This window comes from Eurytemora carolleeae, unplaced genomic scaffold, assembly GCF_000591075.1.
Source record: "Eurytemora carolleeae unplaced genomic scaffold, Eaff_2.0 scaffold239, whole genome shotgun sequence".
In the NCBI taxonomy this organism is placed as follows: domain Eukaryota; kingdom Metazoa; phylum Arthropoda; class Copepoda; order Calanoida; family Temoridae; genus Eurytemora; species Eurytemora carolleeae.
The window spans coordinates 38,401-61,672 of NW_019397018.1; the positions used below are offsets into that span (position 1 = coordinate 38,401).

At 32.4% G+C, this 23,272-nt stretch overlaps 1 protein-coding gene across 1 annotated transcript; it reads left to right on the forward strand.

Annotated features, from left to right (window-relative positions):
* The first annotated feature begins 568 nt into the window (after nt 1-568).
* LOC111711152 (transient receptor potential cation channel subfamily A member 1) lies at nt 569-21,286 on the forward strand. Its single transcript, XM_023485423.1, has 19 exons — nt 569-747; nt 2,278-2,336; nt 4,790-4,852; nt 6,330-6,408; nt 7,988-8,259; nt 9,034-10,091; nt 11,720-11,895; nt 12,343-12,415; nt 12,564-12,701; nt 14,094-14,282; nt 14,868-14,918; nt 15,405-15,444; nt 16,254-16,359; nt 16,734-16,817; nt 17,323-17,362; nt 17,599-17,681; nt 17,990-18,104; nt 18,746-18,823; nt 21,178-21,286. The coding sequence occupies exons 1-19, from the start codon at nt 594-596 to the stop codon at nt 21,284-21,286; spliced, it is 2,967 nt and encodes a 988-aa protein (XP_023341191.1). The 5' UTR covers nt 569-593.
* Nucleotides 21,287-23,272: the final 1,986 nt, after the last annotated feature.

The window sequence follows — 23,272 nt, forward strand, 5'->3', positions numbered from 1 at the left end:
AGGAGTTTGTCATGGCACCGTCAGGTTTTGTCTAACCTGAAATGGTATATTTATTGTAATACTAATGTCTACAACATATATACAGTTTTTTAAGAGTATAAATTAAGAATGACTGACTTTCTTCTGTCGAAAAATTCCTTATTAAATGCTGCGCAAAGCGCCAAATACAAATTTTGGTATTTTTTCTTAATTGACAAAATTCGATGCAAGATGGTCCACAAAAATGATAATGCTGGAGTCAAGTGAGGGCGAGAGGGGAGAGAAATATGCTGATGTGGGGGGGGGACAAACTCGGTTTGCCCCCCTCTTGCTGCGCCACTATGTGTCTCATGTTCATTGGACTTTTTAAAGTCATAAATTAAATCTGAAAGTGACAAACATATTATTTTTTTCTGCAGTGGGACCCATTGTACTGTGGAATGGTGTATTTGATGTTGCTACCTGCAAGTACCAGCATGCTTAAAATAAACTATTAAGTGATATCTGTCTGTATATTTTAATTGTTGTGTTTCATGTTGTCGTCTTCATATTCCACATTGTCATGGGTGCACTTTATTCGTTTTAGTTGATTTGTCTAATTGTTTGTAGTAAAAATGGGAGTTGAGGATGGAGGAGGGTATGAGATGAAAGATAATTATACTTTGCTCCGCGCTACCAGCTGTGTTGGTGACCCCAGCAGCACAGCGTTGCAGTCTCTTAGATCCAGAGATCTCAGGACATTTACGGATATTCTTAATACAGAGGAAGGTGAGAACTTTTTATTATTATATACAGTTGATTGTTAACATTCTTACGTCAATCCTGTTTAAATGTGATAAATTATGTTAATACGCTTAAATTCAGCTGTTTATTCTGAATTCTGAAAGATTTCTTTAATGTAGCTATTACGTATTGGTTCAGCTTCTTACCCAGGTGAAATTCATAGGATTCAGCTGTTTGCCATTATGGATACCATTGGATTCAGCTGTTTATCAAGATGAACTCCATCGAATTTTGTTGTTCCATTGGATTTAGCTGATTATCAAAGGGAATTCTTTGGTTTTTGTCGTTTGTCAAAGGGACTTCCATTGGATTTAGCTGATAATCAAGGTGAACTTTATAGAATTCTGTTGTTCACAGAGGTGACAATGGATTCAGCTGTTCATCGGGGTTAATTCCATTGGATTTAGCTAGTTTTCAAAGTGAATTACTTTGGATTCCGTTGTTTGTCAGAGGAATTCCATTGGGTTCATCTATGTATCGAGATAAATGGATTCAGCCGTTTATCAAGGTAAATTCCATTGGATACAACTGCTTATCAAGGTAAATTCCATTGGATACAGCTGCTTATCAAGGTGAATTTCCTTGGATTAAGATGTTCACCCAACATCAAAACCATTTATTTTTCCAACAAAATAGTTTCAAGGATATGAAATATGGATCAAAACAGAATTTAGATTAAAATCCAATCTAGAGGTCATAAATCTGATTAATATGTATATATGCTCTAATTATATAATACTTAGAAAAAAGTTAATACTGTTTGATTGATAACGGAGATTCATCCCTTTAGAAATAAATTAAAAAAGAAGCATTTCAAGAAGCCAGTTTAGACTTCCAAGATATTGTTTACAGGATTTAAAATATTCATGTGAAATAGGTTATACAAACGATTCATAGGTAACAAAAAGCAGAAATCTAAATTGCCAAATAAAAACTAGTCAAAGGAAGTGAGTTCTTGCCACAACCTCTGTTTTTCTAATCTCTATATCTTTGCAAACCAATGTCGCAAACCTTTATTATTTCGAATTATGGAAGTCTGGTAGATCAAATAACCTAAGATTAAAATCAAAGAGGAGTTACCTGACAGGTTACAAAGAAATGGGGATTAAAACATTTTCGTTTGTATTTCTTTCACGTTCTTACACACTTTTTAGGATTGTTTTCATTAGTAAACTTAAAAGGATAGTTAGAAAGTGCGATTTTTTCAATATTATAGATAAATGTCTAATTCTATTCTGATATTATTTATCTATAATCTTTATACAATAACGTATGTGTTAAACAGTTAATTCATTTTGGTTCATTTACGTTGCAAATTATTTCATTTGCGATGTAAATTTGGGTCATGTGCTGAGTAAATTTGGTTTATTTGTGGACGCGGTGCAAATTCGGTTCATTTGTTATGCAAATTCAGTTTATTTGAGGTGCAAATTTGGTTAAGTTCACCTTCTTTTGCACCAGAGAATGTTAAATTTTGATAAATATCTCCTTTTCTTACTTAAAATCTGTTTTCAGATGTTGGGAGTGAATCGAGTCCACTTCCTGAGGAGCACTGGATTAATACTCCTATTCAGGTCAGGTTTTAGAGAATGCTCAGGAAACATGAAAGAGGGTAGACGTATGATTTTTTTTTAATTTCTTTCCATTCTTTCTGTATTTAGAGATACAGATACAGATACAGTATGAGATAAACATTTCACAAAGACTAGGAAACTTTTCATTTTTGGAAATATATAATAGGATGTATGTACAAAATATGTTTCTGTTTATATAAGACTAGTTTTGCCTGGAACTAAACTTTCCCGTGGTGAAAGGCAAATCGGTCCAGGGGTTTATTAGTTATGATCGGACATACAAACAAAGAAACAGAGATTATATTCATATTATAGATAGCTAGAAACTGTTAAAGAAGGATGAAATAAAACAAACTGTAGATATTCTAAATCAATGAAGAATTTGTTGAGATAATATAAAATAAACATATATTCTGAATGAATTAAAAAGTTAATTAAAAATAATTTTTTGCTTTATTTTATCTTATTTGTTCAGATTTTGAGCAGAAGTAACGGTTTTCTATAATTCTCTTGAGATGCAATATAATAAAAGAAAGATTTTCTATTTTTTTTTGTTCGATAAAATTGCACTTTTTCAAATAGAATAGTTTTTTCTCTTTGATATTAAAGGATCTGTAGGCGTATTTTTAAGAGAACCACCATGCATGCCCGATTCATAACGGTACCCTTTAAACCTTGCTCAAATCATCGACAGCAGTATATTCCGTGTTCAAGTCAATGAGAAACTTGGAGTGTTCAGTGTAAGCTCATAACAGCTGACTTGATCAAATCATCGACAATCCCAAACATTCGATGAAAGAAAATATTTAAATGAAACATGAATTTTTTTCAGAAAGTAAAAACTAACTTTTCTTCAAAATAAATGAGACTTGCATGAACAAAGTTATCAATTATTGCAAGCATAAATAAAGGATAAGAGCCGTCATCCTTCAACAGATTTCCTGGGTATTTTTGTGAATCTGACACTAATTGTACAAGGGTCACTTTAAAATAAGTGTTCAGTCCCTTTAAATTCATTTATCATGTTTGTATTGGATATAGATTATATGTTTATCTGATAAGAGATGAAAAATATGTATATTAATACTAAATACTGGATTGATATAAAAGGCGAGGCACACAAAGTTTCTAATTTCTTTTTAAATATGCCCCTAGAAAGGCATTTTTTAAAGAAACATTTTTCCGCGTGGAAACTCTCTAAATTTAGAATTCTCATGTGACAATTCTATCTGCAATACCTCTACCTATACCTATACATTATTGAATAGAAGTATTAATAGAAATTTCAAAGTGCAAAGTTTTAGCATAATCAATTATTCCTGCGATGTAAGACAATTTCTTTTTCAAATCTATCAAGTGCGCAAAAGAAATGAGTCTTTGCAACAAACTCAAAAGTTTTCTAATTCCTATATCTTTGCAGCCGAATTGCGTAAAACTTTGATATTTCAAGCTTCAATTAATTGATATAACAGAATGCATAGTTTGAAAATCAAAAAATCAATTCCTTTCCTTTCTAAGGATATGAATATGCAAGTCATATATTTCCCAAAGCGAATAAAAAAACTTTGAAACCAAAATGTTTTCCTATTCCATCCTCTTGATAAAATAAAGACTGGGTTTGCAATGAGTGAAAAGTGATCGGTTACTTTATCTGTCGTATACACCATTATTTATTCATACGCTGAGGTTGAGTGAAAAATAAAAAAAAATATGAACGCAGAGACATATATAATTCATCCAAACATTCAGAGAAAAAACTGTTTATTAAATATATGTTTTTTTTTGACAGAAATTTATTATTTTATCTTTTAAAAAACAAAATACTAATCTCTGTTTGTTTGTATGGGTGTCTATAGATGTTTTATGTTTGTTCAATCATAACTCATGAACCCCTTTGACCGATTTGTCTCACTTTTTGATTGGGTAACTCAGTAGAAACACGGGAATGTTCTTAGCTTACAAATTCTAAGTTGAGTCCTAAATCCTAACATTAATTTGTTTCATTTCATGTACCTTCGTTGAGTAAAAATAAACTGTAATTTATTTACGTGATAAATTTATTCAGTGATGTGTTTTGCGACCTGCAATAACCTAGTGAGGGGGCCGGGTATCATCCTATAAATTTCTTTGATTTTGTTTTTTATGAAACTGATTAATTCATTATTCAGGGCCCGAATTTAATGAATTTAAGCTACGTCGCTGAATTTGAACCACCGATTCAAAGTTAAAGATTATGGAAGGATTTGAATCAGTGATTTAGATTTGAACCGGTGGTAGGCAGTTCAAATTCATTAAATTCGGCCTCCGGAGGAGTTTAACTTATACAAGTAGTTGTTTTCATAGATTTACATTTTTGAAGAAGAGCTTGCAACCTTTGGATAAGGGGGGGTTTATTTTTGATTACTAAGATCTTTTTTAATGATATAAATAAAACAGATATATTCATTATTCAGGAGGAGAATGGAGAAACTCTTCTAAGCTCTGCAATATCAAACCATCTTCATCATTTCGTCCAGGTAACAGAGTAAACATATAGTTACTCTTCTAAACTCTGCAATATCGAACCATCTTCATCATTTCGTCCAGGTAACAGAGTAAACATATAGAGACTCTTCTAACCTCTGCAATATCAAACCATCTTCATCATTTCGTCCAGGTAACAGAGTAAACAAATAGAAACTCTTCTAAACTCTGCAATATCAAACCATCTTCATCATTTCGTCCAGGTAACAGAGTAAACATATAGAAACTCTTCTAAACTCTGCTATATCAAACCATCTTCATCATTTCGTCCAGGTAACAGAGTAAACATATAGAAACTCTTCTAAACTATGCAATATCAAACCATCTTCATCATTTCGTCCAGGTAACAGAGTAAACATATTCTAAACTCTGCAATATCAAACCATCTTCATCATTTCGTCCAGGTAACAGAGAAAACATATAAAAAACTGCGTAGGTACATTTAAAAAAGCAAAAAACACTGTGTTCAACTTGATAAATCAAAAAATACACTTTCAGTTAACCAAAAAAACTTCGTATATAAATTTGAAAAAGAAATAACTAAATATCTGTGTAATTATTGTATTTAAAAAACAACTGTGTAGATAAATTTGAAAATAGAAACCGAAATAAAAAACAAAAACAAAAATGTGTAGATACTTTTACTAAAGGCACAAATAAACAGCTGTTGATTTAATTAGAAAAATGCAATAACCTAAGTATGAATATACTTAATTGTGAAATTTTTTTTTGTTATAATTCAAAATTGATTTACTTTTAACTCTTTTCCAGTTTTATTTTTTCTTGTGATTTTTTTAGATGCCAGTTACCCTTAAAAATAGAAAATATAATAGTTGATTTAGTAATATAATATCTCATACTTCGTGAAACTTTTTTGCTACTTATAATTAATTTTTCATACCTCTCTTTTCTTCACATTTCTTTGATTTTTTTCTGTACATTTAACAGGGTTGGATTCTACAATGTATGTACAGGGTTATCCACAAAGGATGCGACTGGAGAGACGACTGTACGGAATGTATATTGTCTGTTTCCTTATATTCATAACTCCCTGAAACTATGAAACTTTCTTTGCCAAGACATCAAATAAACCATTTAAAGACTCTATTGAAGGCATAAAACTTAATCTAATCCTGGGATAGTTATATTTGAAGAGTTTCAGGGTTGGATTATACAGTGTATATATCAGGGTTGTATTCTACACTGTATGTATGATGTATATCAGGAATGGATTATACACTGTATATATATCAGGGTTGTATTCTACACTGTATGTATGATGTATATCAGGGATGGATTATACACTGTTTATACATCAAGGTTGGATTATACACTGTATGTATGATATATATCACGGATGGATTATACACTGTTTATACATCAAGGTTGGATTATACACTGTATGTATATCAGGGTTGTATTATACACTGTATGTATATCAGAGTTGGATTCTATGTGTTTTTGTTCTAGGTTCTATTGGCTGCTGGAGCACAAGCCAACCTTTATAATCACCAGCTAGCCAACTATCCTATTCATGTAGCAGCTAGAGGTTAATATTAATATTCAAACGGGATTCTTATTTATATCTCGAAACAATATTGATGTTTAAAAATTATCAAAATAATAAGATAGAACTCAGACGTCGCAAAATCGGCTCAAAATAATCTTTATGTTCCAAAATGATTTTATAAATACTAGAATAAGTATGATCTACCAAAAATTTATAAATGTTCAAAAACATATAGAGAACTTTAACGAGGGAGGGGAGGCAGCTCTCAGGGTTTTGGAGAGCTCCCAGGATTTTGGATTTGCTCCCAGGGTTTTGGAGTAAAATGTGAAAATTAAATTAGCCAAACTGATGACATTTGTTTTAGCTTATACATTAAACATTATTGGTAAATGTAAACAAAAAAATCTTTTTTAGCTAGAAACGTAAAGGTTTCATTTAAGCTGGTCTAATATTTATGTATCTAGCTAAAAAAGGATTTTCTTTTACATTTACCAATAATGTTTAATGTATAAGCTGTAACAAATGTCATCTGTTTGGATAATTAAAACTATGTGATCGCCACAGGCTACTTGGACTGAAATTTGCAATTTTTTCCCCTGCAAAAAGATTCGGTTTTAAAGTTCCCTTTTTATAGAACTTTTCATAAAAGGTCGGATAAATTTTCACCTTTTACTCCAAAACCTTGGGAGCAACTCCAAAATCCTGGGAGCGACTCCAAAACCCTGGGAGCAACTCCAAAACCCTGGGAGCAACTCCAAAACCCTGAGATCACCCACCCCTCCCTCCTTCCACTCCTTCAACCTATACATAAGATAAAAATTCATGTATAATTACTGGTATGACTTTGCAACATCGTAACTTCTTTATATAAACACTTTAACTGTTTAACTATAAACACTAAACAGCCGAGAGACTGCCTGCAGTGCATATTCATTGATAACCTAGAAGGTGACCCACAAAGGATGAGACTTTAATGATGACCTTAAACTCTTTAAATATCACGATCTAAAGGTTGAATTTGATCGTCGGCCTTGAATATTATTTTTTCAATGGCAGTTAAAGAATTTACCAAAAAAGAAACAAGTTAACAGATGGGACCAGTTATAGAAATAAAAATTGATTGAATACATTCCGTACAGTCGTCTCTGAAGTCTGTTCTCACTGCGATTTAAAGGTCTCGAAATCTCAAGCAAAAATTTGCCAAGTACTTCTAAAAACCAAAGCTTACAACAAGTGCTTTACAGTGCCAAAATGTTCATGTAAAAAGCTACAGGAAAGAATAAGTGAGTTAGAGCGGTGAAATCAAAGCCCAAGGTGTTGCATGCAACACTTCAAAGTCAACCCCCCTGCCCTAAAAATTGATGAGAATTTGTATGATCAGGTTGAATCTATTGGTCCTTTGAGGTTTATGAACAGCTTGATAGTGGTCCATTCTGCAGTTTACAAAATATTATATTTTCCTTCTTTTTGTTCTAAAACTAAACTGTGTTTCAAACAGTGGTTTTTAAGATAAATATTTGCAACCAGATCACGTAAACAAGTTTATTTTCCCGCCAAATCTAATTGAAAAAGAAAATTAATTTATAACAGAGAAATAAAAACAAAATTGTATTTTTAGTTGGAGAGAGAAAATGTATCGAACTCTTACTTAACTCCGGGTGTAAAACTAACAGAGGAGACGTGAACGCAGTGAACAAGGTTGGACGGACTGCACTGCATGTAGCAGTGGAACGGAATGATGTTGATCTGGTTGATTATCTGCTCCAGGTGCCCGGAGTACGGGTTAACCCTAAAGATAAGAAGGGTGGGCAAACTCCGCTCTACCTGGCTGTATTGAATAAATCTCCCCAACTGGTTGAAATGCTCCTAGAGCAAGGAGCAAACCTTCAGGGATGGGTTCCTTTAGAAATTAATTTATAGGGAGTGTTCACTGAATATATGATCAAATTATGAATCAATCTTAACAAACTTGAAACTTGAAATTTTATGTTAAACCTTTTTATTTCAAAAGCATACACCGACAAATAAGTATAAAGGAGAAAAAGCAAAAAATGAATGTTTATTTACACAAATAGGGATCGAAAGTCAGAGCTTGCTGGGACAAGGACCTAACTTTAAAATTAGCATGATGGGCCCCATCAACTCTCCGAGAGTGGTGCAAAGCTAGGCATCCTGATTTTTTAAAAAAATGGTCGGTAGAGGGAGTAGAGGATTGGTTTATCAAATTATCTTTACAGAGACATCAGAAATAGTTACTAATTTTTCCTTTATCCTTTTATTTTTCGCGAACATTCCCTTTAATTCTTGGAAATTCTTTGTAAATAGGAACTGATTACTCACCTTCATTACTCCTTACTTCATTATATACATAGTTACTGGAGAGATACAAATTAAGTAATGCTGATCAAGTTCTTTCCTTAACAATCTACAGAGGCAGACAGCTTCTCAACCAATTTCATTTGTATCTTATTCATGTCATTTTTTCAGAAAACTTTTGCAGTTCTTATATTTATCTTTAATCTACAATCATCTAAATCAGCATTTAAATATTTTCAAAAATTACGTAGTAACCAAAATTAGAATTAGGTTTAAAAACTAAAAATTAACTTATTAATATTCTCAATCAGTATCTTCAGTTCCAAATACAACCCATTGTGATTACAGGATATATGTTTCGGTAAATGTATCCAAGATCTGATCTCGGAAAAGATGCCGGATCTAGATATATCCAGAGTAAAATTAAACCGAGCTCCCCTAGAACGGGAGAATAGCTCCAATACTACCCAGATACTACTAGGTCTAGTGGATAAAGCTGGAGCACAGTCTAAACCTAACCAAGCTGATCTACAAACCTTCAAGAGCCTTCTCTTACAGTTTGATATGAAGACTTTAAGTAGCATAAAGACTGGGGGAATATCTCTTCTCCAAAAATGTTGTGTCAACGGACTGGATGAGTTTGTTGAAGCACTGCTGGAGGAAGGACTAGATCCAAACTATTGTCCTCCTGAGTCCTACTCTGCTCCCGTCCTTCTGGCTGGGGGTAGAGGACATCTTCAAGTTCTCCAGGTTCTCAGCAAATACAACGCGGATTTCTCCGTCCTAAAGAAACAAACAGACGAAACAATTCTTCACAGAGTTCTCATAAAAGATGAACATTTTGAGAACGGAGATTATCAAGGATGTCTTGATCTTCTTCTCTCTGTAAACGATCCTGATCTGAAAGATCAAATTGATCGAATTATCAATAAAAAAGATATATTTGGAAACACAGCTTTACACTACGCTACGCAAAAGTGGGATCAGAATATAGTACGAAGTTTGTTAGAACGAGGAGCTAACATTGGTATAAAGAATAGATGGGGAGAGATACCTATACAGAAAATAGATCCAGAGACCATGGAGGCATTCTTGAATGAATACTGTCTTCAGTCGACAAACGACGTGAATCATGAAGATTTCGAGCTGGTTTTCAAATACAACTTCCTAGCTCCTCCATTGGAGAATTTACCAACGGAGGTTTTGGGACCTTACTCCGATGACGAGGAGAATCATAAGATCTCCGACAGGGATATTCAGAAGAGATACGTCCTACCGGAGACAGAGAGTTTATGGTACATGGGTCAGACCAAAGAGCATAGACACCTCCTGAAGCACCCTGTCATCACCAGTTTCCTCTGGTGTAAGTGGAATAGGATCAGGAGATACTTCAACAGAAACCTCAGGTCAGAATCCCCCCGTTCTCCTTCTACCCATTGTTTTGTTACTTTGATACGTTGATACGTTGGTACGTTGACACGTTGACACGTTGATACGTTGATACGTTAATACGTTAATACGTTGATACGTTGATACGTAGATACGTTGATACGTTGATACGTTAATACGTTGATACGTTGATACGTTGATACGTTGATACGTTGATACGTTGATACGTTGATACGTTGATACGTTGATACGTTGATACGTTGATACGTTGATACGTTGATACGTTAATACGTTGATACGTTGCTCGTCAAAACTGTTTTTAGAAGTATAAAGTGTCATGGACTCCTTCGAGTCCAATCTTAATTGATTTTTAAAAAATTTATCCTGAGAGCGAAACTTTTGTACCATAAACCCTTCATTTAATAGTTTGTGCCAAAGATACAGAGTTCTATCTATGCAACTATCCCGGTACAAAAATGTTCCTGTTTATTTTTCTTTCTTAGATATTTGTTTGTTTGGATATCCGATCATAACTCATGAACCCCTTGACCGATTGGCCTCAAATTTTGATTGAAGAACTAGGTTTAACCACGGGAATGTTCTTTGCTTAGCTTATAAATTATAAGCTAAGTGAGATGACTTTCACAGAAAAAGTTTAGTATTCAGGCAAGGCTTTGTTGAGGTTCCCAAGCTAGTGTAATTTATAATATGGAAACCAAGCTTTGTCTGGAAACTAAAACTACGCTGTAAAAGTTAATTCACTCAGCCTATATCTTTAAAAAACATTCCTTTTAACGAGTTTCTTAATCAAATTGGTCAAGAGGTTCCTGAGTTATGATCGGACCTACAAACAAATTGCTCCGTAAAATATATAGAAGGTTGAATAGTTAAGGTTAAGACGGGTGGGTAAAGTTTGGAAGTTATTATGTTAAAGCATGGACTGAGGGCGGTATAATACATAGAACATTAATTTAACAAACTACACGGAAACTACTCCTTTTAATAAGTTCATTCAGATTCAAAGAAAATATTTTCCTATTTTTCTTTATAACAATCTTTAAAAAAATCAGTTTTTTGACGCATTAAACGAATTATATTCTAAAAAATTTTAAAAGTGTTGGAAATTATAAAAATCATCCATTAGCAGAAGTTCAGTCCTATTCCAGTATGAAATGTTTTTTGTGCGTTTATTTTTAGATCCTTTAATCCATACCAGAGACTTGAGACCATAGAAACCATGGTATTCTCTAACTTTTATAACTTGGCAGCCTGATTTTGTAATTTGAAGACTTAAGATTTCAAATTTTGAATTCTGTCAAATAATAACAAAGGTTTATAACATCTGATTGCAAAGATTAGACCATAAAATAGGATTTGAGGCAGTAATCAGTTCTTTTAAGTGGCTGGGAGACGTAATGTTAAATGAGCTTCAATTTTTACCTGTGTCTGATCACGAATCAATGAGATATCCATCTTTCTCTCTTGTAAAATTACATTTTTTAATGCAATTTCTCCATTCAAATTACTTGCACATTTATATGAGAATTGTTGAAAAATTTCACCCATGTGAATCGCACATGTCACTTTACTAATGAAGGAACAATCTAAATTACGTTAACAATCCCTTTTAATAAATTGTTCTCAGATTCTACCTTCTGTTCGTGACTATCCTGACCTGGTACGTGTTCGAGACCTTCGGAGGAGACTCCTTGAGGTCCGAGGACGGGAGCATCAAGGCTTGGTATTATATATTCTCCGTCTTCTCCGCGGCGATGCTCATCTTTATAATCAAGGACTGGATTTCAGATGTTAAAGATTTAGGTAAAATTGGGAACAATCACTTTTATTATCATTTACTATACAGTATACAGTATTAGGTGAATTTTGGGATTTAAATTAAATTAATGACTAGATATATATAAATTTATTCAGGTGTAATATTACTCAGATGTAGTAGGGAAAATAAATTAGTTAAATTAGAATAAATCTGGGGCCAAAGGATTTACGTCTTTGCCACAAACTCTGATTTTCTAATTTCTATATCTTTCCAGCCCAATGTCGTAGACCTTGAATTGAAATATCAAAGGTTTTCATGCTATAGGTTGTAAAGATAACTAATTAGAAATTTTGAGTTTGTGGCAAAGACTCTATTCATTTATGGCATGGGCGCCGGTTCAAGTTCAAGAGCAGTGGTTCAACATAGTTTAACTACGTATTGGTCCAAGTTCAAATTTTAATATTATTTTATTCTATTTCTATTCTTTTTAGTTTATCAAGAGAGTATACTGGAAGGTTCGGTTCGAATTTCAGGCTCTAAATCCTACTGGAGTCTTATATTCAGGTTTCTTTAATATAAATTGGTTTTCTTTGTCAGTTTAGGGACTAAATTCATTGATATAGGAGGAGAAAAGATTTCAAAGTCATAAAAGGGAGGGGGGGGGGTGTGTGAACGTACTGAATTTCACGTATGTATTGTTGTATTTATTTAGTAACTGGTTAGAGGTTGTTTATCTGGCTGGTCTGGCGGTCATCCTATGGTTGGGACCAACCTGTCTCTATATAGTTCTTCTAGTTCTTTTGTGTGGGCTAGCACTTAGAGAAGTATTCCAAGTAGCAGTATCTATCAGGTATATAAAGTAGCTGTATATATCAGGTACATAAAGTAGCTGTATATATCAGGTATATAAAGTAGCTGTATCTATCAGGTATATAAAGTAGCTGTATCTATCAGGTATATAAAGTAGCGCTATCTATCAGGTATATAAAGTAGCTGTATCTATTATGTATATAAAGTAGCTGTATCTAACAGGTATGTAAAGTAGCTGTATCTATTATGTATATAAAGTAGCTGTATCTATTATGTATATAAACTAGCTGTATCTATCAGGTATATAAAGTAGCTGTATCTATCAGATTATGTATATAAAGTATCTGTATATATCAGGTATATAAAGTATCTGTATATATCAGGTATATAAAGTATCTGTATATATCAGGTATATAAAGTAGCTGTATCTATCAGGTATATAAATTAACTGTATCTATCAGGTATATAAGGTAGCTGTATCTATTATGTATATAAAGTAGCTGTATCTATCAGGTATATAAAGTATCTGTATATATCAGGTATATAAAGTAGCTGTATATATCAGGTATATAAAGTAGCTGTATATATCAGGTATATAAAGTAGCTGTATCTATCAGGTATATAAAGTAGCTGTATTTATAAGGTATATAAAGTAGCTGTATATATAAGGTATATAAAGTAGCTGTATCTATCAGATATATAAAGTAGCTGTATCTATCAGGTATATAAAGTAGCTGTATCTATCAGGTATATAAAGTATTTGTATATATCAGGTATATAAACTAGCTGTATGGTATAAAGTAGCTGTATATATCAGGTATATAAAGTAGCTGTATATATCAGGTATATAAAGTAGCTGTATCTATCAGGTATATAAAGTAGCTGTATCTATCACTGTATCTATCAGGTATATAAAGTAGCTGTATCTATCAGGTATATAAAGTATTTGTATATATCAGGTATATAAACTAGCTGTATGGTATAAAGTAGCTGTATCTATTATGTATATAAAGTAGCTGTATATATAAGGTATATAAAGTAGCTGTATCTATCAGGTATATAAAGTAGCTGTATTTATCAGGTATATAAAGTAGCTGTATCTATCAGGTATATGAAGTAGGTGTATATATCATGTATATAAAGTAGCTGTATATATCAGGTATGTAAAGTAGCTGTATATATCACGTATATAAAGTAGCTGTATATATATATATAAGGTATATAAAGTAGCTGTATACATCATGTATGTAAAGTAGCTGTATCTATTATGTATATAAATTAGCTGTATCTATTAGGTATATATAGTAGTTGTTATATATCATGTATATAAAGTAGCTGTATATATCAGGTATGTAAAATAGCTGTATATTTAAGGTATATAAAGTAAATGTAACTGTAACATCTATTTTGCAAAAATGTTTATGTTTATTAGACGGTATATTCTTGATCTTGAGAACTGGATTGAAGTTGGAATGATAATCTGTATTTCTATCGTACTGCTCCGACCTGACGTTGTACAGCTAGATACAGGAGAAACAAACAATGGAACCAGTGCTGTACAGTACAGTGAGAACCAGTTTGAACAAGAACGAGACTTGAAGAGACATCTTGCGGCACTCAGGAACAATATTTATGAATCAACTAGTTTAATGATTTTATTAAGCAAGCACCATAAAATTAAATTTATCTTAACTTAATGGAATGTTTTAGTGACTTTCATTCAATAAAATAATAACATAATCAATTAAAGTTTACTAAACCCGTTTTTGAAAATTTATGTCAAAAAACTGTTTAAAATTGAATTACTCGTTTCAGTCTCCAAAATGAATCAAACACTTCCCGCAAACTCTTGATTTATTCGATCTTGGAGAATTTTTAGTTTTTATTTTACTAAAAATTATACCAACCTTTCCTTTTATTTATTTATTCAATTTTAAAAGAATTTATCACACCTAATATTTCCCGTTGTAGGGCGAAAACTTTTCTTTAATAAATATTCTCCTGTATTCAGACAGCAAAAACTAAAACCAATATTTGAGCAAAGCTTTCAAATAAAAACTTTTTCATCCATTTCCTTATTGTTCTTCTTCCAACAAAGTTCTAAAACTAAGTTCCGTATTAAACTTCTTGCATCGCAAACTTTCAAACCTCGTTTAATTTAACTTTAAAAATATTTTCTTTATAAAATAAAAATAAAATTGTTAAGTTTGCTGTTCTCCTGGTCTGAGTTGATTACATTCATTGCAAAGCATCCAAGGAAATCATTATTTCTTTCTATTTCTTTATCTCCATGAAAATACAAAAATATTTCTTACAACATTTTCACAAAGTTTCTTTTTATCTAAATTATCTTAAGTTTTCTTAATAAAAAGAAAGTTTTAGTCTAAAACGTTTAACACGTCATGCCATAACGTAATTTGTGTATAAAGATAATTTTATAAAATGCGTTTGTATTTAGTTATTTCTGATAAACAAGATTTTCGACAAAAAAAAATTTATTTGAAATTATTTTTTTTTGAAACTAAAAACATTATTTCAGAAATATCTTAAATATTTTTAGAAAATCTGAGAATCATTTTACCTAGAATATACACGATCTTATAATAAATGAAAAAGCGCACAATAGTTAAAAAAATGTTTTTGTCGGAACAATATTAATACACCATTATAAATAAGAAAGATCTCAATAATAAATATTATTGTAAGAAAAGTCAAAAGTATAGAAAAAAATAATGATTTTTAGATTAAACATTTATAACGTGTACGTGACCATGTTTTATAAGGTAAAACTATATATATATAAACTAACTTTATTATCTTTTTATATAAATATATATCTTTTTATAAAATTCAAACTTTTATATATATTGTATGCATATATAGGATACATTGAGGATCTCATATATGAAAGAATGAAATTTATATTTAAATAAATTTCAAATTTCAAATACCATCTCATATTAAAATTCATACTTAGGTAATATTAGGTAATATTTGCATTTATATATTATTCAAGAATTTGTTGAAAGCCTCTCTCAGGATTGGATATGAAGAATTTTAAAGATCTAAAAGATTTAAAAAAAAATAATTCAAAAACTAGATTTATAATTAATATTTTTTTGTCATTATATAAAATGAGCTGGGATTTATTGTGTTTGTTACTCATGATCCCGATCGTTTGATCTCGATATCCACTGTGGGCATTTTAATTTGAAGAGCAATGCTCATTCTCTTCTTTCCAGTTATTCCTCCCTTGATCCAAGCTCCATAAACCCCTGATCAAAGCTCTCTGAAACCCCAGACTGAAAACGATAACCAAAAACCATGCAGGATATCGAAGAAAGATTAAATTAATCTGCAGATTAACACAAGATCGAGATCAAGCAATGATCTAATCCTTACAAAATCTACCACTATGCATTTTGATGTCGGAGACCATTTAAGATCAAATAGTCACAGTTTGAAATATAAAAATTGTACTTCATCATGTTCTAAAGATTTGGAGATTTAAAAATGAGAAATTTTTTTTCTAACCAACGTAAACTCCAGAAAATGACAAAGTTTCCTAACTTACATTGATTTAAAACTTCAGGTGCTGTCGACATTCTTCTTCTTCCTACTCTGGTATATATTCTTCATCCTAGCCTTCGCCCTTAGCTTCTACATCATGCTGCACAGGGACTTCGAGACCAGTCCAGGTAGATATTCGATACCCTGTACCCTGTACCCTTTACCCTGTACCCTTTACCCTGTACCCTGTACCCTGTACCCTGTACCCTTTACCCTGTACCCTGTACTTTGTACCCTTTACCCTCTACCCTGTACCCTGCACCCTGTACCCTGTACCCTGTACCCTGTACCCTGTACCCTGTACCCTGTACTATGTACTCTATACCCTGTACCCTGTACCCTGTACCCTGTACCCTGTACCTTGTACCTTGTACCTTGTACCCTGAACCCTGTACTCTATACCCTGTACCCTGTACCCTGTACCTTGTACCTTGTACCTTGTACCTTGTACCCTGTACCCTGTATTATGTACTCTATACCCTGTACCCTGTACCCTGTTTAGAGTCTGAATATGTATTCTTCGACTCTCCCTGGCTCTCTCTGGTGAAAACCTCGACAATGTTTATTGGAGAACTTGAATTCTCAGGAGAGCAAACCATTTAGTTAAATCAATTCAATCAATTTAATTCAATACATATTTATTTCAAAGTTATTCATTTCAAAGTAAACACATTTCAATCTAGACTATATCAAAATTGAATTGTTTTCATTTTTTACTTCAATTTCATTAATTTCATCAATTTCATCAATTTCATCAATTTCATCAATTTCATCAATTTCATCAATTTCATCAATTTCATCAATTTCATCAATTTCATCAATTTCATCAATTTCATCAATTTCATCAATTTCATCAATTTCATCAATTTCATCAATTTCATCAATTTCATCAATTTCGTCATTTTCATCAATTTCGTCATTTTCGTCCTATTTCGTCAATTTCATCAATTTCATCAATTTCATCAATTTCACCAATTTCATCAATTTCATCAATTTCATCAATTCCATCAACAAATTTACCAATTTCATCAATTTCATCAATTGAAAAATTGATATTTTTATTGTAAGTGTAAAATTTGCTTTTTCTCCAGATATTCCCGTGAATCTTGACTCTAAGATGGTTCCTCTCAGGAAAACAAATCAGATTAAATAGTTTCTAAATCATTGAAAAGATGGGAAAAAGCAATTTATGCAAAAAAAGAAAGAAATTGTTGATTATGTTGATTTAAATAAACTCTCCTCCTGTATTAATTTTGGGGTTCATTATTAATTTTCGCGAGCATTCCTGGATTGGTATTGTAACCTTTTAATATTAAATTTAATTCTAAAATTATCCAAATTTTTTGTTTTGAATTTCGTTTGTTTAGTTACCTTTTCTTTCTATCCTTTGTATTCCTTATTGTTGTTGTTCTTATGAATCTTCTCAACGGTCTAGCTGTATCAGATACAGGTAAACATGCAGTATACTAGCAGTCCACTAGCATTACACTAGCATTACACTAGCAGTACATTAGCAGTACACTAGCAGTACAGTAGCAGTACTCTAGCAGTACACTAACAGCACACTAGCAGTACACTATCAGTACACTAGCAGTGCACTAGCAACACACTAACATCTACTAACAGTACACTTTCAGTACGCTAGCAGTACAATAGCAGTAATCTAGCAGTACACTAGCAGTATTATTTACAGTTAAACATGCTGTTCACTATCAGAACACTAGCAGTACACTATCAGTAAACAATGTTTATGTTCAGGAGCTATCCAGGAACACTCTGAGATAGTTAGCTACCTATCTAGAGTGGATACTATTAGCTATGCTGAATCCTTACTGCTCGGAGATCCATTTGATTTCTTCTCATCCTGGCCTAGGTAGTACAGGGTTATCCACAAAGGATGAGACTGTAAAGACGACTCGAAACTTTAAAGATATGACGATCCCAGGGTTAAATTAAGTCTTGTGGCTCATATAAAGTCATGAAATGGATGATTACTTTATTTGGCAAAAATATCGTTTTTGAAAAAAATGTCATGCAAATTTATTGAATGTCGTCTTAAACAGTTGCGGGGAATCATGAGAAAACAGACAGTATAAATTTCGTACGGTCATCTCTGAAGACTCATTCTTAGTGGGAAATTCTGTATATCTATAGATTCTTTTATTTTATCTTATTTCATGAATATCAAATATATATCGGTGTATCTATATTCCAGAGTTTCTAAACTCTAATACACTTAATGGATATTTCTAGTTCTAGGGTCGAGTGGTTCTCAAATCCACTAAAAAATAAAAAATTTATGAACCTCCGTACCACGCAAAACTAAAGATAGACAAGCATGTCAGGGCTGGATCAAATACACTCAGTCAAGTTTTTATCTGTCATTTTATCATACTTTTATTCCCTTATATTCAAATCTATTCGAAAAACAAACCTTTCGAAATGTCGATCTGCATTCTTATTTTTTCATATTTCAGAGTGTAATTTTGTTTTTGTTCATTTTATACTTTTCAGATTGAGGTTAAGGATACCTAGTCTTAGTTTCTGTAGACAGTTCTATAGGCATAGAACAATACGGAGGTTTATTCAAAGGTATCTCAGAGGTTCAAAAATTATTTGTCTGCTACAAGCAATTTAGGGAGGAGGTTTCTTCCTGCCTGCATATCTATATATATATATTATCTTTGGTATACGATGAAACATGACAAGTAAGACGGCTCATTAAGGTCGTCTTTGATATTCAAAAATAATTCACAACATTTATTTGTTAACAAAAATTTAGAAGTAAAATTCTAGAGTTTATAACTTCAAAGTATTGGCATTTCCAAAATGTGGTCGGCCTTTTTATTTCCGGAGATATGAATAATTATGTTCAGATTTTGACAATTAGAAATCTGAACAAAGGAATTGAGTCTTTGCCACAAAGTTTCTAATCCCAATATCTTTGCAATTCAATGTTTTGGATCATCTATAATTTCTGTTAGATTAAAAAAATCTATGTCAGAAATATCCAAGGGTTACATGACCAGGTTGCAAAGATATAGGGATTGACAAATTTGAGTTTGGGGCTAAGACTCAATTCCTTTCTTTCTCATAACTTCATTGCTCAAATCCCTACTAACTTTAATGCTCAAATCCCTTCTAACTTTATTGCTTAAATCCCTTCCAACTTTATTACTCAAATTCCTTCTAACTTTATTGCTTTAATCCCTTCTAACTTTATAGCTTAAATCCCTTCTAACTTTTTTGCTCAAATCCCTTCTAACTTTTATGCTTAAATTCCTTCTAACTTTATTGCTCAAATCCCTTCTAACTTTATTGCTTAAATCCCTTCTAACTTTTATACTTCCCCATCTAACTGTTTGCAAATCTCTGGCAAAATATTGTCCAGTATTTGAATATTTTGCCCAGGGAAAAGACATTGAACCGGAATTTTAATTTAAAATGGAATTTTCATTTTATGTTAAAAATTGTTTTACATGAAAGCACTCCACCTCAGGAATAGATACCGTAATGTTTTAATTGTCAAGGAGTTGAAAATTTGCCTCAAACTCTAATTTTATTCTTTTTAGTTGAATATCGTAGACCTTTGATGTAGATAAAAGGATTAGAAATTTTGATTTTTAATCTTGTGCTGTGCAGGGCAGTATTTTATAAAAATTATGAATTAGGATCAATTTTATGCTAGACAATTATATTGCGAGAGAAATTTTAACATTTTACTTTAAAAATGTTAGAAACCCATATTTTCAAAACAAAACACAAGACGAAAATTTTAAAAATCCATATCATGGACAAAAATTTATACTTTTTTATCAAAAGGAGAGGAAATACTTGCTCAGAGAGAGAAACTATACCCAGGGATATAATCGACAGCGCTAGGCAGATAAACTTCGAAAATAAAAATTTCATTTCATTATAAAATATTTTCCACGCTAGAAATATGTTTTTTTTCATTCAAATTGATAACTACAGGGTTACCTCTAAAGGTAGACTGGGAAGACGACCTCAAAAATATGTCGATCTCAAGGTTAAATCTTCTGCTTTGATTAGTCGTTTAATAGCTAATGTAATGATTCGGAATAAAAAATGAAAACACGTTTAAAGTTGCAAAAGTAAATTCTGTACGTCTCTGTAGTCTCATTCTTTGATGTGGATAACCCTGTATAAAGAATGTGCTTTGGAGAGTTCTTTTTAAACAACAAATATTCCAAATTCCCCCAATGAGTATTCCAAATTACTCCGACTGAATATTTCAAATTCCCCCGACTGAATATTCCAAATTCCTCCGACTGAATATTCCAAATTCCCCCGACTGAATATTCCAAATTCCTCTGACTGAATATTCCAAATTCCCACGACTGAATATACTAAATTCCTCAGACTGAATATTCCAAATTCCTCCGACTGAGTATTCCAAATTCCCCCGACTGAATATTCCAAATTCCTCCGACTGAATATTTCGAATTCCTTCGACTGAATATTCCAAATTTCCCCGACTGAATATTCCAAATTCCTCCGACTGAATATTTCGAATTCCCCCGACTGAAAATTCCAAATTCCCCCGACTGAATATTCCAAATTCCCCCGAATGAATATTCTAAATTCCCACGACTGAATATTCCAAATTCCTCCGACTGAATATTCCAAATTCCTCTGACTGAATATTCCAAATTCCTCTGACTGAATATTCCAAATTCCTCCGACTGAATATTCCAAATTCCTCTGACTGAATATTCCAAATTCTTCTGACTGAATATTCCAAATTCCTCCGACTGAATATTCCAAATTCCTGACTGAATATTCCAAATTCCTCTGACTGAATTTAGATTAAAGGGTTCATGCAAACTGTATAAATCCCTTTTTGACAAACATTTGGTAAACATATCTTGTTTTTCTTAAATTATTATAATTTAGAAAATATTTTCAAAATTTTCTGTTTGAAGACGGATTGTAATCAGTAAAATGAATGAAGCAAAGGAATCAGATCTAGAGAAGAAAATGACGAGAATAGAAGCAAAACTAGATCTTCTACTTTCCCGATCCAATATATAAACCCGACCTACTCCTCTCCCGATCCAATATATAAACCCGACCTACTTCTCTCCCGATCTAATATATAAACCCGACCTACTTCTCTCCTGATACGATATAAAAACCCGACCTACTCCTCTCCTGGTCCAATATATAAACCCGACCTACTTCTCTCCGGATCCAATATATAAAACCGACCTACTTCTCTCCTGATCTAATATATAAACCCGACCTACTTCTCTCCTGATACGATATAAAAACCCTCTCCTGGTCCAATATATAAACCCGACCTACTTCTCTCCGGATCCAATATATAAAACCGACCTACTTCTCTCCTGATCCAATATATAAACCCGACGTACTTCTCTACTGATCCAATACCTAAACCCGACCTGCATCTTTACTGATCCAATATATAAGCCCGACCTACTCCTCTCCTGATCCAATATATAAACCCGACCTACTCCTGTCCTGATCCAATACATAAACCCGACCTACTTCTCTCCTGATCCAATACATAAACCCGACCTACTGCTCTCCTGATCCAATACATAAACCCGACCTACTCCTCTTCCGATCTAATATATAAATCCGACCTACTCCTCTGTTTTAATTATTGTTCCGTACATTAAGCAAATTTTGTTCTACTAAAGATGAGTTAAAAATAAAATTATGTAAAACAGTTTATGTTTAGTTGTCATGTTAAATGATCTTCCTTATAAAGAGGGGCAAGACCGATTAACATCAGTACCCTTAAATACTTTTTCTTATCAATGATGTAAAAGATATTCTGTTTTTAAAGTTTGAAACTTAGCTATTTCCTCCATTTCTGAAGCAGAAATGCGCAATTAGCTTTATAGAGAAATCACAATTATTAATCATCATTTGTAAAAAGAAGAGGACTCAAGTGACTCAATAGAGTCGCTTGAAAATATATGTACAGTCCCTTTAACTATATTTATTACATTCTTGTTGCAACGAAAAAATCATTGAAATTTATTGATTTGGACATTTTCAATATTTTCAATCACCATAAATCAAAAAAAATTGAAAACATAAAAAATGCACTTTACTTTTTACAAATGGGGAATACTTGGAATTTTTTGAAGTGGCAAGGATGAAAGCTTTACAATGTTACAATAAATAGAGGGGAGATATTGGTTTTGGTCTAAAATGAAACCTTTACCAACAAAAAAATACCGGTTTTGAAAAGGAATAACGATTGTTTTGCGCCCCTAGTCCTTCTTCTATTAATCAGATATGTTTCTTCAGGAGAGCTTAGAGGGGAGCTGAGCTTGCATTAGCATTCTATACAAACTATATTATTCTGCGCAATATACACCGATAATCTGAACCATTTAATTATATATATATTGCTGAACAACTAATCTTTAAATTAAAGGAACAAAAAGATTTGGTATTTCTTTTGATTAAGTAAATTTTATTTTTTTTAAATGATGAAGTTTGTTTCTAAGCTTGAAATCTCAATTCAATTTGTCGTAAAAAATACGCAATGTCAGATTTTCGTGTTTTCAATTTTCAAGAACTTCTTGTCATTTTTGCTCTTACCTGGTAAATCGGGAATGGAACTCTTGTGCATGGAGCTTTAAAGGGAGTGTTCGCGGAAAATTAAAGGGGGTATAGGCTTACGGCAACAAATAATCGCTGTTGATCACTAATCGTTGATCGGCGTTTTAAGTGCATTGTATACAAAATGAGGTAATTTCCTAATATACGATTTTAAGTTTGGCTTGTCCGATTCACTCTTTAGGAAGGTATCGTCGATTTCTTCTGAAACGTGTTGAATTCAGACAAATTCGGTCAATGTCCTTTTAGCATAAATCCGTAAATAATGTTCTTGTAGAAGCCAGAATAAAAATAATCATTTCTCCGAGAGAAAAGAAGGATATCTCATTCGTCTTTAATCCATAAATTGGATCTTTCAAATATGTTGAAGAAAATTATCTAAAAAATGATCTGTCTGAATCGTATCTACAAATCGATCTT